This window comes from Amphiura filiformis, chromosome 6 (assembly GCF_039555335.1).
Source record: "Amphiura filiformis chromosome 6, Afil_fr2py, whole genome shotgun sequence".
NCBI classification, from domain to species: domain Eukaryota; kingdom Metazoa; phylum Echinodermata; class Ophiuroidea; order Amphilepidida; family Amphiuridae; genus Amphiura; species Amphiura filiformis.
In genome coordinates, this window is record NC_092633.1 from 59,132,687 (window position 1) to 59,148,013 (window position 15,327).

The 15,327-nt window shown below is 34.0% G+C and overlaps 1 protein-coding gene across 1 annotated transcript in view; it reads left to right on the forward strand.

Annotated features, from left to right (window-relative positions):
• The window catches only part of LOC140155730 (uncharacterized), a 71,914-nt gene that overhangs the window by 8,069 nt on the left and 48,518 nt on the right, over positions 1-15,327 (forward strand). Inside the window, exons 4-7 of the mRNA XM_072178667.1 lie at positions 13,023-13,091; positions 13,603-13,650; positions 14,130-14,203; positions 15,144-15,257. Coding sequence (XP_072034768.1) covers positions 13,023-13,091; positions 13,603-13,650; positions 14,130-14,203; positions 15,144-15,257 — 305 coding nt within the window. The remainder of the gene's footprint in view (positions 1-13,022; positions 13,092-13,602; positions 13,651-14,129; positions 14,204-15,143; positions 15,258-15,327) is intronic.

The window sequence follows — 15,327 nt, forward strand, 5'->3', positions numbered from 1 at the left end:
TTGGAAAGTAAAAACCTGGACAAAAAACTCGTGGTGAGAAAAAACAGGAAAACCTCCCAATGGCAGCGTGTATCTGTTCTAGTTACTAAAGAGCATCCCTACCAGGAACATGCCATGAAATGCATTGATCAGTTAAATTTGGGATATATAGTGCAGTGCCAACCCACAGACCTCTGCACATTTTACATTAATTTGAAAATGCATTATCCCAGCTTCTATTTCAATTTAACCAATCATTTAACTGATCAGGGCTGAATGATATGAGCTTACAGTTCTGCCCGTTTTGTGGTCATATTTATGGCCCCAGTAAATCTAACAATATGAAGTATTGTGTTAAATGGCACTCCACTTTGCTGTCCATAGCAATATTTGACCTGCATTTTGCACCCCTTTACCTGGACATTTTGAGCCTTTATTAAGGTGAAGAAATATGCTTTTTATGTGTCCTATTACCTTACATATATACACCATTTTTCACATATTTGTGTTTATTATAACCTGTAGAATAGGCTAGCAAATATCAATCCCAACTTTCTTTCTTTTTGCAAATTTCCGATTCGTTAAGACGTTAACATAGATATGATACCTGTATATTTTGCCTTTTTAAATCCAATGTTTGCAATTTTTTATTCATCTGGGCCATTTACACGATTACCCTCTTCATTATTAAAGTGGTGCAGTAGTACTCAATTGTGGCCTTTAAATCATTTCATGCATTTCTGCTATCAATATTTAATTATTCAATGTTCATTGTTCAATCACTATTTTCTTCTTATAATTGCCACCTATTACAGAGTTTTAGGTGTTTTAAGTGTGGCGACTTCTCAAGAGTGATATCTTCTATACTGCAATAAGTTTTATTTGGTTATCGCTTTATTGTTTGATAAATTGTCAAATGCCAATATCGTTATACGACTGTATCTTTTTATTTTTCCTATGCAATTGCTTTAGTCGCCTACGATGTATAATATCCGTTGTTTGTAACATCACTTTACATCAGCACTGTAACAATTCATGTGTTTTTCTTCTTGGATCTTACATAGCCCTGGCCATTGTTGTCAGTCATTCTCGTCATCCATTGTAATTCGCTGTCGTAGAGCACATAGTAACCATTATTGTAATTTGGGTTCATACGTCTGTTCCCAATTTTGATATGCCATAGGCTTTGTGTTGTGCTCATTTTGATCAATGGTTTGTAACAAAGATACTGATACTTCCAACTTATCGTAGCCATGAGTTGACTCAGATACTAGGTGTTGAATCTGATAGCTTCCGATAACAAAATGTTCAATGTATCACCTTCCCCTTGCACCAGTTTCGAAGCCACCATTAATTACAAGTTTCCGGGACATGACAAGCCTCCATTTCTAATCACCAGCATTAATTGTCCGTAGTCTCAGTACTGTAACAATTCATGTGTTTTTCTTCTCGGATCTTACATAGTCTTGGCCATTATTGTCAGTCATACATTTGTAATTCGCTGTCGTAGAGCCTCCATTTCTAATCACCAGCAATAAGATATCCATATTCTGAAATAAATTAGAAAAAACAAAGACAGAAAGGGAACCAACTTGCCATACATGCACATGTAAACATTATATGTATATGTACATTGTATTATTGATTGGTGATTTAGCAAAATGAAATATGAATGACATGAATGAATGAATGAATGAATGAATATGAATGAAAATAAAGTTATTTTATTCCTATTAGGAAACCTGTAGGAGCTCCTGCTGTTACTAAAAAGTATTATTATTAAAAGGAGAAAAAGTGTTTTGTCACTGCTGTCTTTGCCACTGCTTTTCCCAACCCATTACGAATTCTCATTGCATTTTTCCTTCCATTTTTGCTTACTTGTTTGATTGCTTCATTACTTCCTGCTTCCAATTAAACTTGCAACCTAAATTTACCTTTTGAATTGTTAACTTGCGATATACCCCAATCTCATGAGTTCCCAAAGTTTCTTAATTTGCCATCCCAATGATCACAATTGACCTTCATTATTGCACCCTTTCACGGCCTCCAACCCTTTTTTGACATTCATTGATATTATATAAATACTTATTTGATCATCAGGTGACCCCCCCCCCCCATATAGCCTTGCAATAGTCATAGAATTTGCTAGCTATCTTATAGGTTCACATTACCCTTGAACACAAGAAACTGCATATTTCATAAAATGTCATTTAACTTTAGCTATATATTTGCCATTCGATGTCCTTTGATGACCTATATTTTTATTTTTTAATTTTATTTAACCTCAAGATTTTTGCAATTCCATTGATCTTGCCTTATATATTTTGACCCGCAAGAAATTGTGCCTCTCCATTGTGTTCTATGTTACCATATTTCATGAAAATTCTTCACCTGACTTGTGATGACTTTTTACATAAAATTTTTGACTTGCAGTTCTGAAATCCAAAAATCTTAGCCTATTTAACCTCCGATGATGTCTATTTAACCTCCGAGAATTTTTTTTTTTTCCTTCAATCATTATTTTTTTTTTTTTTTCAATCATTATTTATTTATAGCTATTATTATTATTTTTCTATTTTTTATTCATCTATATTTTTATTTATTTATTTTTTTTTTCCTAATTATTATTATTATTTTTTTTTTTTTCAAAACTATTATTATTATTTTTTTTTTTTCAAATTTATTATTATTTTTTTTCATTTATTTGCTTTCTATTTTTATCCATCTAAAAATTTTTTTTTTTTTTTTTTTTTCCTATAATCTTTTTTTTTTTTTTTTTTTTTTCTCTTTATTTATTTGCTTTTATTTAATTATTTAATTATTTATCTATTTTCCCCTATTTTTTATTTCATTTATTTATTATTATTATTATTTATTTCGTTCTTACCTTTATTTTGCCCCCTTTTCTGAATTCTAACACCCATTCCCTATTTCCGGACCTATTTTCCCCATTTATTAATTTACATTCTTGTGCTTTTTCTCCATCTTAAGAAACCAACATCTTATTTGATTTCAGCATGACCTTGAACTGAGATGACCAACAAAAAATTGCATCTGTCAATAATTTGTGTTCCATTTCCTGACCTCACTCCCGATCAGGCGGGGATTTTGCTTAAATGTATTGCGCAATCCTATTCATATTCACCGCGTTTCCTGAAAAACCCACGATCTATATTCATGTATTTATTTTTAATGACCTTGAACAGCCATCAGCCCAAGGTATTCAATCCTACGTCACACCCAATTAATATGTAAGCCCCGCCTCACTGAGCAACTAAGGTCACCCCCATGTTGGAGGACAAACATCAAACTGCTTGCATGAACGCGATCTAACTGTGTTTTTAATGCAATGTTAGACTAAAGTAAATTGTGTTGTGATAATTTATAACTCGCCGAAATTCGTGAAATTTTCAATCAGTTTTTCTTATTTGTTAGAAAAACCATGTATCAATTATAACAAGTAACGAAAAACCCACTACGGATGAGATAACAATTTTTGATTTACAATTTGGGAATGAACGTACGGAAATCTAGAAATGCAACCCGGAAGTTTTGTGACAACAGCAAACTCGTATCCCAGCGCGTCGTCAAAATTTACATCAATATTTTGCTCATTATTTTCGCCCAAATAGGTGAATTATGTAACTACTATAGCTCGATAGTCAAATTTATTGATCAATTTTTATTACGGTACATTAAACCTAAACAACCTCAATTATAATCGTGTCAAAGATTCTATGCCTGTTACATTCATAAAAAGAGCGATCACATGATCTCAACCTGGATTTCAGTAAATTGATTCACTGGATTTAATAAACAATTATTCGCCGCGGCTAAATATGAAGTCAGTTTTCACCCGGGGCATTTGATTAATGTATACAGACCCATTTAACAGCTTAGATTAATTATATCAACACATCAAATTCCCATCAAATTACCGCATCTAATTCATAATCATGTCTACTATAATTTTCTCACCCTTGTTTTCCAAGTATCGCCATGATTAAAGTTGTCCAATCTCGGCGTCTGAATACAAGATGGCGCCTTTTCTTCTCACTTCTCCGCTGACGATACGCCAAATCCACGATGATAAATACTAGATTGTCAACTTGTTAAAACCCGAAGTCACGGCACTGTTTAGTCAACCACCATGAATAAATGTCGATTTTACAACATCACTTTTTACGTCCGTAACGAATGTGAAGAAAATTGATTTCTCGTACATCTTTCACGACCCATTGTACACGATGGATACCGTCGGAAGTTCAAGTTCTATTTCGGTTCGCAATATTTTACGGTTTATATCCTTCTTAATTTTGCGAAATTAATACACGATATCCCAATCATTATTTCCAGTTTCTGTCTCCAAAACACTTGGTGACGTGCCGTAGGCTTCCTTCAATAAAATTTTAAAATTTTCCTGACCTCTTCGGATGGTATCAAAACAGCTTATGAATTTTCCCGGCAATATTTTCTGACAAAACGGCCACGCCCCCAGAACCGCTGCCTATGATTGGCTACTGGCACGCGACTCGACCCAGGGCATGGATGCACAACAGGTGTCGGCCTGATGTCACAACACGCATAGCTCCACCTTTTATTGATCTACAGGACAATGAAACCCTTTTCAACAACCCAGGGCTTATTACGCCAATGACAATTTTGGTTTTGATTGAAGTTGGCTCAATCAAAACCCGATTATCTTCGAAATAAGCGTTACTCTCACCCACATCTCCAATTCCTCGATATCATCCGGTATTGTACCCACAAAACTAAAAATTGCTAAAGTCACACCCATTTTTAAAGTATACGATTGTGACAATTTCTCTAATTATAGGCCTATATCAATTCTACCATCACTATCAAACTTCTTGAAAGTCATTTATAATCGTATTTTAAATTTTATTTCACTTCATGATATTCTAAGAGCTTTATTGCAAAATTGCCGAAAACCTTGATAAAAAGCAACACGTAGCAGGCATTTTCCTTGACCTCAGTAATTAGGCATTCGATACCTTAAACCACAGCATCCTTTTGAACAAACTCGATCATTATGGTATCAGAGGTCTGGCCAATACATGGATTCGAAATTATCTCAGTGATTGGAAACAATGTGTGGTATTGAATGAAGCAGTTTCTCCTCTCACTAATATCGCGTGCAGAGTTCCACAGGGGTCAATTCTTGGTCCCCTCCTCTTCTTATTATATATTAATGACCTTCCCCTTTGTTCCAAAGTCCCACACTTTATCCTTTTTTCAGATGATACCAACTTACTTTTTTCGCATTAAAATCACCATCACCTCGAAACATTTTTAATGCTAAGCTTAATTTAATATCAAATTGGTTTAAATTAAATGTTCACTCATGCTTTCAGAAATAAATACAATAATAAATCTGAAACAAATATAAAAGTACTAATAGATAACACAGAATTAAATCTGGTTCATACTACCAAATTTCTAGGCCTACTTATTGATGATAACCTCAGCTGGAAATCCCCACACTATACACGTCACTAAAAGTGTGTCAAAATTGTAATGGTATTATACGTAAAGACCGCCCTTTTCTACCGGAGACATCTTTGCAAACCTTATAAAATACAATTGCCCTTCCCTATTTAACTTACTGTGCAATTGTATGGGCAGATAAAAACAACGCAATCTGGATTCTCTTTTTCTCCTACCACTGACCCACTTTTCCACCAATTAAATGCCATTAAAATCCATGACATGTTCAAATTTCAAACAGCAATTTTTATGCATAAACTTCATTACAAAATGCTACCAGATGACCTCTACGAAAACTTCTTTACTACTAATGATGACATCCATACCCACGATACCAGACATTCTAACGACTTTCACATCCAATTATTTAATACGGTTTATGCTAGAAATACCATCAAAACACATGGTGCTCTCCTCTGGAATGATCTTGACCAATCCCTTAAACTCACCCTTTCTCCGACAGTATTCAAACAAAACTTCCTCAATGGATATTTACATGATAAAGTTAGTAAAGTGCTTTCACCTGTATGATGGATTTACATGCGCTGCTTTAGTGCGCATTTCTGCTTCACTGATTTTTCAGACTTTATGTTTGTCTGTGTGGCATTCATAGAATTTGGTTATGCTTTGTACCTTATTCATCCCCAACCCAACGTTTCATTATTAACAAAAGCAAAATGAGGCATACTATTGAACTCACCATTTGTGGGGTTTAACATCCCGTCACTACTGTTTGGGCGACATTGCCCTAGACCACAGGAAGGCCCTGGATTTTTGAGCTTGGGGTACCTGTACTCTCGGAAACTCGTCTTTGAGGACTGGCAACTCGAAGAGACTGGTGCTGAGCTTCTTCAGTCCCTTGCCGCAGAAGTTGGAATGGTTCCTCAAGCTGCGGCTCCGCCATCTGTCGCCGTTGTTGACCCAAACTTCTTCCTTGTCGCACTGGCCCACCGACAGCTCCGACCACGTCTTGCTTTCGGCCTCCTAGGATCTACAAATGAACTGAGACACATGCTAGCCATTAGCAAAATTGAACTTGTACACCATTTGGTCATACAAAATTAAAAATCAAAGAAATACCACCTTGGTTCGCTGACAAGCAGTATATGAATTGCAATCATAAAACCCTTATAATATAAACTATATCATTTTTTTTTTTTTTTTTTTTTTTTTTTTCTTCTTCTTCCTGAGCGAAGAGAAGAAACTTAACCCAAATAATATGACTCTGCATGAATAGGAAAAATGTGCTGCAGCAGGATTCAAACATGTGATTCCCATGTCGGAGCCCTCTCACCACTGCCCCATCTGCCCAATAACTCAAGCGTAAAAATACAACAAAATTTAAGCACCCACGGCTAAACACCATACCATGCTCCCATAACAGGCATACTATTCTCTCTCAAATTGGCTACACAGCAGTGATAACGAAATGCAACGATAATAATTGACTTTCCCCATGTATCACAAAAAAATTTCAATTCAACCTACCAGTATTCCAATTACTGATACTGAGGATCTCTTCTCTCTCCACACCGTACTCGATGTCCGACACAGTCAAAATTCAGACAATCTTCTATCTCCACTCCGTCAACGATGAAAAAATTCGAAAATCTTCTATCTCCACACAGTCACCGATGAAAAATTAAGAAAATCTTCTATCTCCATGCAGTAACCGATGAAAAAATTACAAACTGCTTCTTGTCAGCAGCAAACTTGTCCAAGGTGTTGATACTCCAACAGCATTCACAAAAGTGATTCTATTTCCAAGCAGCCTGCCCAATGAAGATGCCACATGTGTACATGTGGCACTTTAAAATTTTCCGCCAGGCAATATGCAAATTAGCTCATCACCTGATGAAGACTGCTGAGAATCAATAATAGCCCCCTCTAGAGGCCCATTCTCCGATAAAGCGTCCAAGTTTGGTCTCGCAAATTGCAAAATTCCAACCACGAAGAATTCATGAAAATCATTCAGAATCGTAAACTTTAATAGTTTCAGAGTACAAAACAATGCATGGGTGATTTTTCAACAATACTTAATTTTTGAGCAATATTACTTGTACGCATTGGTGGTAACGTATCAGTGGTAACGTATCTGTGAAGCCTTTTCACACTTTGGTCTTAATCGTGCAAGTGTAAAAACTTACCGACTTAATACTCATACTTGATCAGTCATCACCCAAAGTACTAAAGTCTGGTATGGTATTTGGTTTCATTTATCACAGCGTTTTTCGAGGGGAGTAGAATTTAGGTAACGTATCTGTGCACGCATCAACGTAACGTCAGGATTTTTTGCCGTTAATAGACCTGATTTTTTTTACTTTGAAACCATTGTGTTATGTACCACATATATAATATAACTATGGAGCCTGCTTGACCCATCACATAGGAGAACATTCATATAGCTAGTTATTTTGACAGATTGCTATCCATTAGAAATATGGTAACGTATCTGTGAACAATATTGGCGACATAGTCTCAAAGACCTGTTGGAAAAATTTAATAACCTGCGTTGTGATGTTTTATACTTTATAATTAGGGCATGATACCAGCTAATGAAAAGTACCTATAATCCATTATAATGCGCGCATGTATAGCGAACAGGGACACATTATACGGTCGCACCTTGGCTGGCGACATGGAGGAAAACAATGGATATGCATAATCAGCTTTATTGTTTTATACTTTCTAGGCATGTTAGAACCTCTAGCCTCACACATTTTAGAAAGCAACTCCTAAGTATTAGTTATATTAAAAAAAGTCATTTCTTAAGGACGAAACAAGTCTGAATACGACTTGAAACTATGGGCGACACAAATTTGGCTTTTTGAACGCTTTATCGGAGAATGTGCCTAGAGATGAAAACCCATCCAACCAGAAAGTCTGAAAATAATCCTTGAGGGCTCTCTTTAACTCTATGTAGGCAAATATGCATGTGCCTAAATATAATTAAGATAGCATATATTATTTCAATGTTAAGATATTGTTATCTACTGAAGATAGCATATATTTGAATGTTAAGATATTGTTATCTACTGAAGATAGCATATATTTCAATGTCTAGAGATTGTTATCTACTGAAGATAGCATATAATTATGTCAGTGTTAGGAGGTTGTTATCTGCTGAAGATAGCATATATCTCAATATTTAGAAATTGTTATCTACTGAAGTTTTTTACAGATTAATTCGTTTAGCAAAGATATCGTGAAATTTGAATTTCGTTCTGGTATACCAGAATGTAATTCCAACACATTGTCTATGGAGCAGTGTAATACACATAATCATGCATAACTCGCAAACACAAAATTGGAATCAACTGAAACTTTGGGAATAAGCTTTTTTCATGGATATCTACTGAAAAATGTCATAAAAAGAGGATGCTAGGATCACGAAATACTCCTTTAAAAGATTACTGAAGATAGCATATATTTCAATGTCTAGAGATTGTTATCTACTGAAGCTAGCACAGTGTTAAGAGATTGTTATCTACTGAAGATAGCATATGTTACGAGATTGTTATCCACTAAAGATAGCATATATTTCAATGTTAAGAGATTGTTATCTACTGAAGGTATCATATATTTCAATGTTAAGAGATCTCCCGGTTTTAATATAAAAGTTAAATTTTACTGTTATTAAAGCATTTCATGCTTAGTCTTTTACGTGGTATTTTAGTACACCACTGGGCATTATAATTATGCAAAATGTAGAAATCCGAGTAAAATTAAGGGTGTCGCTGTGAAGCATATCACACATTATGGCTTTACAGATTGTTATCTACTGAAGATAGCATTATATTTCAATGTTTAGAGATTGTTATCTACTGTTATAGTATTTTAATACACCACTGGGCATTATAATTATGCAAAATGTAGAAATAAAAAGATAAAAGATTGCATATTTCAATGTTAAGAGATGGAAAATTAAGGTTTTTTTTCTTAAGCATTTTATTGTTTTTACTCCATGTTTTTGCCTTTATCTCAATTTCAAATTTGCCGCCTTTGGCCTCAACGGACCAGATTGTGTAACATATTTCAATGTTTCAGGATTGTTATCTACTATAAATAGCTTATATTTCAATGTTAAAAGATTGTTATCTACTGAAGATAGCATATATTTCAATGTCTAGAGATTGTTATCTACTGAAGATAGCATATACGTCAGTGTTAAGAGGTTGTTATCTGCTGAAGATAGCATATATCTCAATGTTTAGATTGTTATCTATTGAAGATATATATTTCAATGTTAAAAGATTACTGAAGATAGCATATATTTCAATGTCTAGAGATTGTTATCTACTGAAGATAGCACAGTGTTAAGAGATTGTTATCTACTGAAGATAGCATATATTTCAATATCTAAAGATTGTTATGTACTGAAGAAAGAATATATTTCAATGTTAAGAGATTGTTATCTACTGAAGGTATCATATTTCAATGTTAAGAGATCTCCCCGGTTTTAATATAAAAAGTTAAATTTTACTGTTATTAAAGCATTTTATGCTTTGTCTTTTACATGGTATTTTAGTACTCCACTGGGCATTATAATTATGCAAAATGTAGAAATCCAAGTAAAATTAAGGGTGTCGCTGTGAAGCAAATCACACATTATGGCTTTACAGATTGTTATCTACTGAAGATAGCATTATATTTCAATGTTTAGAGATTGTTATCTACTGTTATATCATATATTTCAATGTTAAGAAATTGTTATCTACCGAAGATAGCATTGTTTCAATGCTAAGAGATTGATATCTACTGAAGAGATTGTTATCCACTGAAGATGGCATATATTTCAATATCAAGAGATTGTTATCTACTGAAGATAGCATATATGTCAATGTTAAGAGGATGTTATCTCCTGAAGATAGCATATATCTCAATGTTTAGGGGTTGTTATCTACTGAAGATATATATTTCAATGTTAAGAGATTGCTAAAGATGCATATATTTCAATGTGAAGAGATTGTTATCTACTGAAGATAGCATATATGTCAGTGTTAAGAGGTTGTTATCTGCTGAAGATAGCATATATCTCAATGTGAAGAGATTGTTATCTACTGAAGATAACATATATGTCAGTGTTAAGAGTGTTAAGGTTCAAGCAACAAGGACATGTAATATATCGATGCAAAGCTTATTTTGAGGAAAAGTTGCCTGTCCAATAATTCAAAAAGTGAAAATACTGATGTTACAAGCCATTTGTGGTGAACGGTGACATATTTTAAGATTGGGAGATTGCTCTCTACTGAAGATATATATTTCAATGTTAAGAGATTGTTATCTTCTGAAGATAGCATATTTTTCAATGTCCAGAGATTGTTATCTACTAAAGATAGCATATGTCAGTGTTAAGGTGGCTGTGTACTCTCAGACATGCATGTAGTAAAAGTGCAATAACTTTGTAATTATTCGCATAAAACATATAAAAGTATACATTTTTATGAAGGCAAGACATCAATAAATCTTAATATAAATACAGATTTGGGGTAAAAACAACAATTTTGAAGAAAATCACAAAAAAGTGAGTTTTGGCAATATTTGTTAGGTACATCATAACAAAAAACACTCTTTCCAAAATATTTTATTTTGTTTTTAGCTCAATCTTGAGGCTCCATTCCAAAAACGTTTTTTTTATTTTTTTGACATTGGCCTTATTTTTTGAGATATTGACCATATAAGGCATCAAAATGAACTTTTTAAAATTCAAAAACGCCTATTTGCACAAAATGATGCCCAAAATCGGAAATAGACCAAAATATAAAAAAATGAGAAAACTGTTTCTTGAGTCGATCATGCTTTTACGATGATCATATTTGCTTACCTATAGATGCTGTATTTATTGAGTTATCGTGTACCTAAATCGTCATTTTACCGAGAAAATGAACATTGAAATAATGGCCGTTGAAGTTTAAAGTGGTCACATTTTGCACTTTCATCGAATCTCACAGGAGAATGCGACAGTTTTCGTTTTTGAAACTTATATTACGTGAACATCGGGTAAATCCACAGCCCCTTGAGAAGTTTGAGCGAAATCCATTCATAACTTGATATTTAAATCGGGGAAAGAACTTGAAAAAACCCACATTTTATCAGCTAAAGCGGAGCCATTTGACCACTAGGTTTTTGTGAAATCAGTGCTTCCGTGGTGTTTCCATAAGATCGCGCGCGCATGCAAATAAGCGTCAGCGTGTCGTCAGCGTATTTGTGCGTTAACAAATTGCGCGATGACACGCAACGCGATGAGTTGTTATGGCGTGTACCTTGCTGGTACAACAAAGATTTTCTTTCCTTTTTCAATTTCAAACACGAGTGGAATAGTGAAATAAAATCCTTAAAATATTGCAGTTGGAGTTTACAAATCTGGATTTTCATTCCTTGTATTTATAAAAAACATAACAAGGTACAAACATATCATAAAAACTCAATTTTGAGAAAGAAACAATGGCTAGAGTACACAGCCGCGTTAAGAGAGATTGTTATCTACTGAAGATAGCATATGTCTCAATGTTAAGAGATTGTTATCCACTGAAGATAGCATATATTTCAATGTTTAGAGATTCTTATTTACTAAAGATAGCATATATGTGATGCGATCAAGCTAAATGAGTCCGATGTCGATCAAAATCATAATTCAGTTTTCAATTTCATTACATGAGCCATTCTCAGAGCTTTGTTTTACTAAAATCTCCATCATAATTAGACTCATGGTTCCAGAGATATCATCATTTTAGTGTCTTTCAGAACAATCAAATACAAAGGAAGTTGAATACTATTGTTGCCTATATCTCAAAATCAATATTTCCGACATCCGACTCATTTTGCTTGATCGCATCACATATGTTGGTGTTAAGAGAGATTGTTATCTACTGAAGATAGCATATATTTCAATGTTAAGTGATTGTTTACTGAAGATAGCATACATTTCAATGTTAAGAGATTGTTATCTACTGAAGATAGCATATTTCAATATCTAGAGATTGTTATCTACTGAAGATAGCATATATGTCAGTGTTAAGAGATTGTTTTTTGCTGATGATAGTATATATTTCAATGTATAGAGATTGTTATGTACTGAAGATATCATATATTTTAATGTTAAGAGATTGTTATCTTTCTGAAGACAGCATAATTATATTTCAATGTCAAGAGATTGATATCTACTGTTCCATTGAACCTCTCGACAACAATGAAAAAAAAACCAATAGAAAGGAAAGGATGTCCCAACTCTTATACTGATTTTTACTACCTTATTCAAGCAACAGGGACATGTAATGTATCAATGTGAAGCTTATTTTGAGGAAAAGTTGCCTGTCCAAATATTCAAAAAGTAGAAATGCTGATATACAAGCCATTTGTGGTGAATGGTGACATATTTTAAGATCGGGAGAATTCAATATTTAGAGATTGCTATCTACTGAAGATAACATTGTTATGCATTGAAGATACATCCTATTAAGGTTTTGACATTGTTATGACTTATATTCACATTTTTTGTGACATGCTAGGTGACTTTTTTATGTTTATTTATACAGATGTTACACAAGCAAAATATTTTGGACACCATTCATGAGTTTCTGCAAATCAGTATCAGAAGAGAGACGGTAAGAATTGCTATATTGGAAATAAATGATGCAAGCCCAAGAATTTACAATTTGAATGACCCTTTTGATAATAATACATGGCAAAATTGTTTTTAAACTGTTATAAAAGTGTTATCAACTGGTTTTTGTTTTCGATCAAAGTGTCGGGTTATGTAAAGGTCATACAAACGTTTTTAAAATGTTTGATATTTAAAAACACTGCAACAACATTTTAAAAATGTTGCAACAACATTTTATAAATGTTGTCAAAATTGTATTGTAGAATATATTTGGCAAACGTTTTTGCAAAATATTTTGTCAAGACTTAAATAACATTGCCTTAGAATGATTTGCAGTATGTTTTCAAAAATCAAAAATGTGTTTGAATGTTATTCAACAGTTTTATACCTTTGGAAAACCTCACATTTAAACTTTTTCTCTAAGACATTTGTGTTTACTGAATGCTGCGTATATACTTATACTTATCCCTATGTTATTATATCTTTTCTCTTTTTTCTTTGGATATTTTCAGTTGATGGATGAAGTTGGAGACTGGCTTTATGATGTGCAAACAACACTGGTAAATAACAGAAACTTCTTGTTTATAATACTTCTTGAGGGAGAAATTAGACAAATATTTGTACCCTTACTGAGATGTTGATAAAATATATAAGGACAAAGTGCACTGGGCAAGCAGAAAATAAGGTATTCCAGCATTTAAAGGGGCGATACCTTTTAAAGCCATCAGACCAGTTTTTTCAAAAACCTATTGGCTTGTTTTACTAAAAGATCTATTGAAATCTGCCATTCCCAGAAATTAACAATCGTCTGACTCTATACCGTAATCTGATGATCTAAATGAGCCAAATGATTTACAAGAAGTGCCTTTAAAAAGACAAATGATCATGTAATGCATAATCTCAAAATCACACTCTTACATGCCATAGGTTTTGTAGATTATATCCCAGTTAAATTCAGTAAAATTACTCATTCTTTTTGTTTACTTTTGTGCTAAAATATCTTCAATCGTTATTTCTTTTTGTTTTGCTTATGTTGCAGGAAAAGAATGTGTTAAGTGAAGAGGATATGAAGGATAAGATAAAAGAAGAAGTTGAGATGGAGAGAAATGCATAGTAAGATGATTAGGCAAAAAAAAAAAAGGTTTGTCTCAAAGCTCACAAGAAATTTAAAAACAAATGCGAAATGCGAGTTGGGTTTTTTTTGGTATTTTGAGAAAAAAGTTGATTTTTTCCCGACTTTTCGCCGAATTATTTTTTTTAAATAAAAAAATTTACGCATTTGTTTTTTGTCAAATCGTGGGATTTTACAAACGCGCGCGCAAGCTTTGAGACGAACCTTTTTTTTTGGGGGCCTTAGATGCAGGGGTAGCGTTTTAAGGGGTCTTGGGGTCCAGGACTCCTTGATTTGGCAGGTCCCCGTGATTTGGACCCCTTAATTTTGTACGTCTGTGTAGAATTAGATGCCTGGACCCCTTTATTTGCCAATTTGGACCCCCGGACTCAGCAGGTCACCGCCAACCCTGCTTAGATGACATATCACCAAGTCCCAATCTCTTAATACCACCATAATTCAAAATGCTGTATCTGCCCAGCTTGGTGTTAGCAGATATTGCCTTTTACGGGGGGAAAGCTGATTCAAAATATTTTCATCCCAAATCAAAATGGAGTTTACAATTAGGTGTAAAAAAGTCGTATTGCGCTATTCTGACCCACTAAAAATATGAGAATTGAGGGTCGCGATTGTTTTTTCATGTTTTATATTTAAATTCATATTTTTGGTATAAAATAAGCAAAATGTTTCCCCTACTTCAATACTCTACTAAACACATGTCAGTAACCAAGCAGTTGTCCAACTGACACAACAGCAAAATGCACTGACATGGACCATTTTCCCGGACCACATTCACAGCCCAGTAATTGGCATGTTATTCGCTCGGAAGGCGAGACCCCGGCATCTAACATGCTCACCATACCTCAACAAGACACAGATTATCTATGGCAATGGTCTGTTTCTCACTCTTTATCTACTACATAAATTGTTTTCACTCTCCAGCCAAGCTATGAATGATGGCAAACGAAGCATAAAGAAGACAAGTGACAAGTTTAGAGCACTTGGCCGTGAAATGTTTGATGTTATGAAGTCAATGGCTAAGGAGGACGAAGAAGGGTGAGCATCAAAGAAATTAAGAATTGGGACTTCCTGCAGGGTTGCTAAACATTTTCCTTATATGACTTTG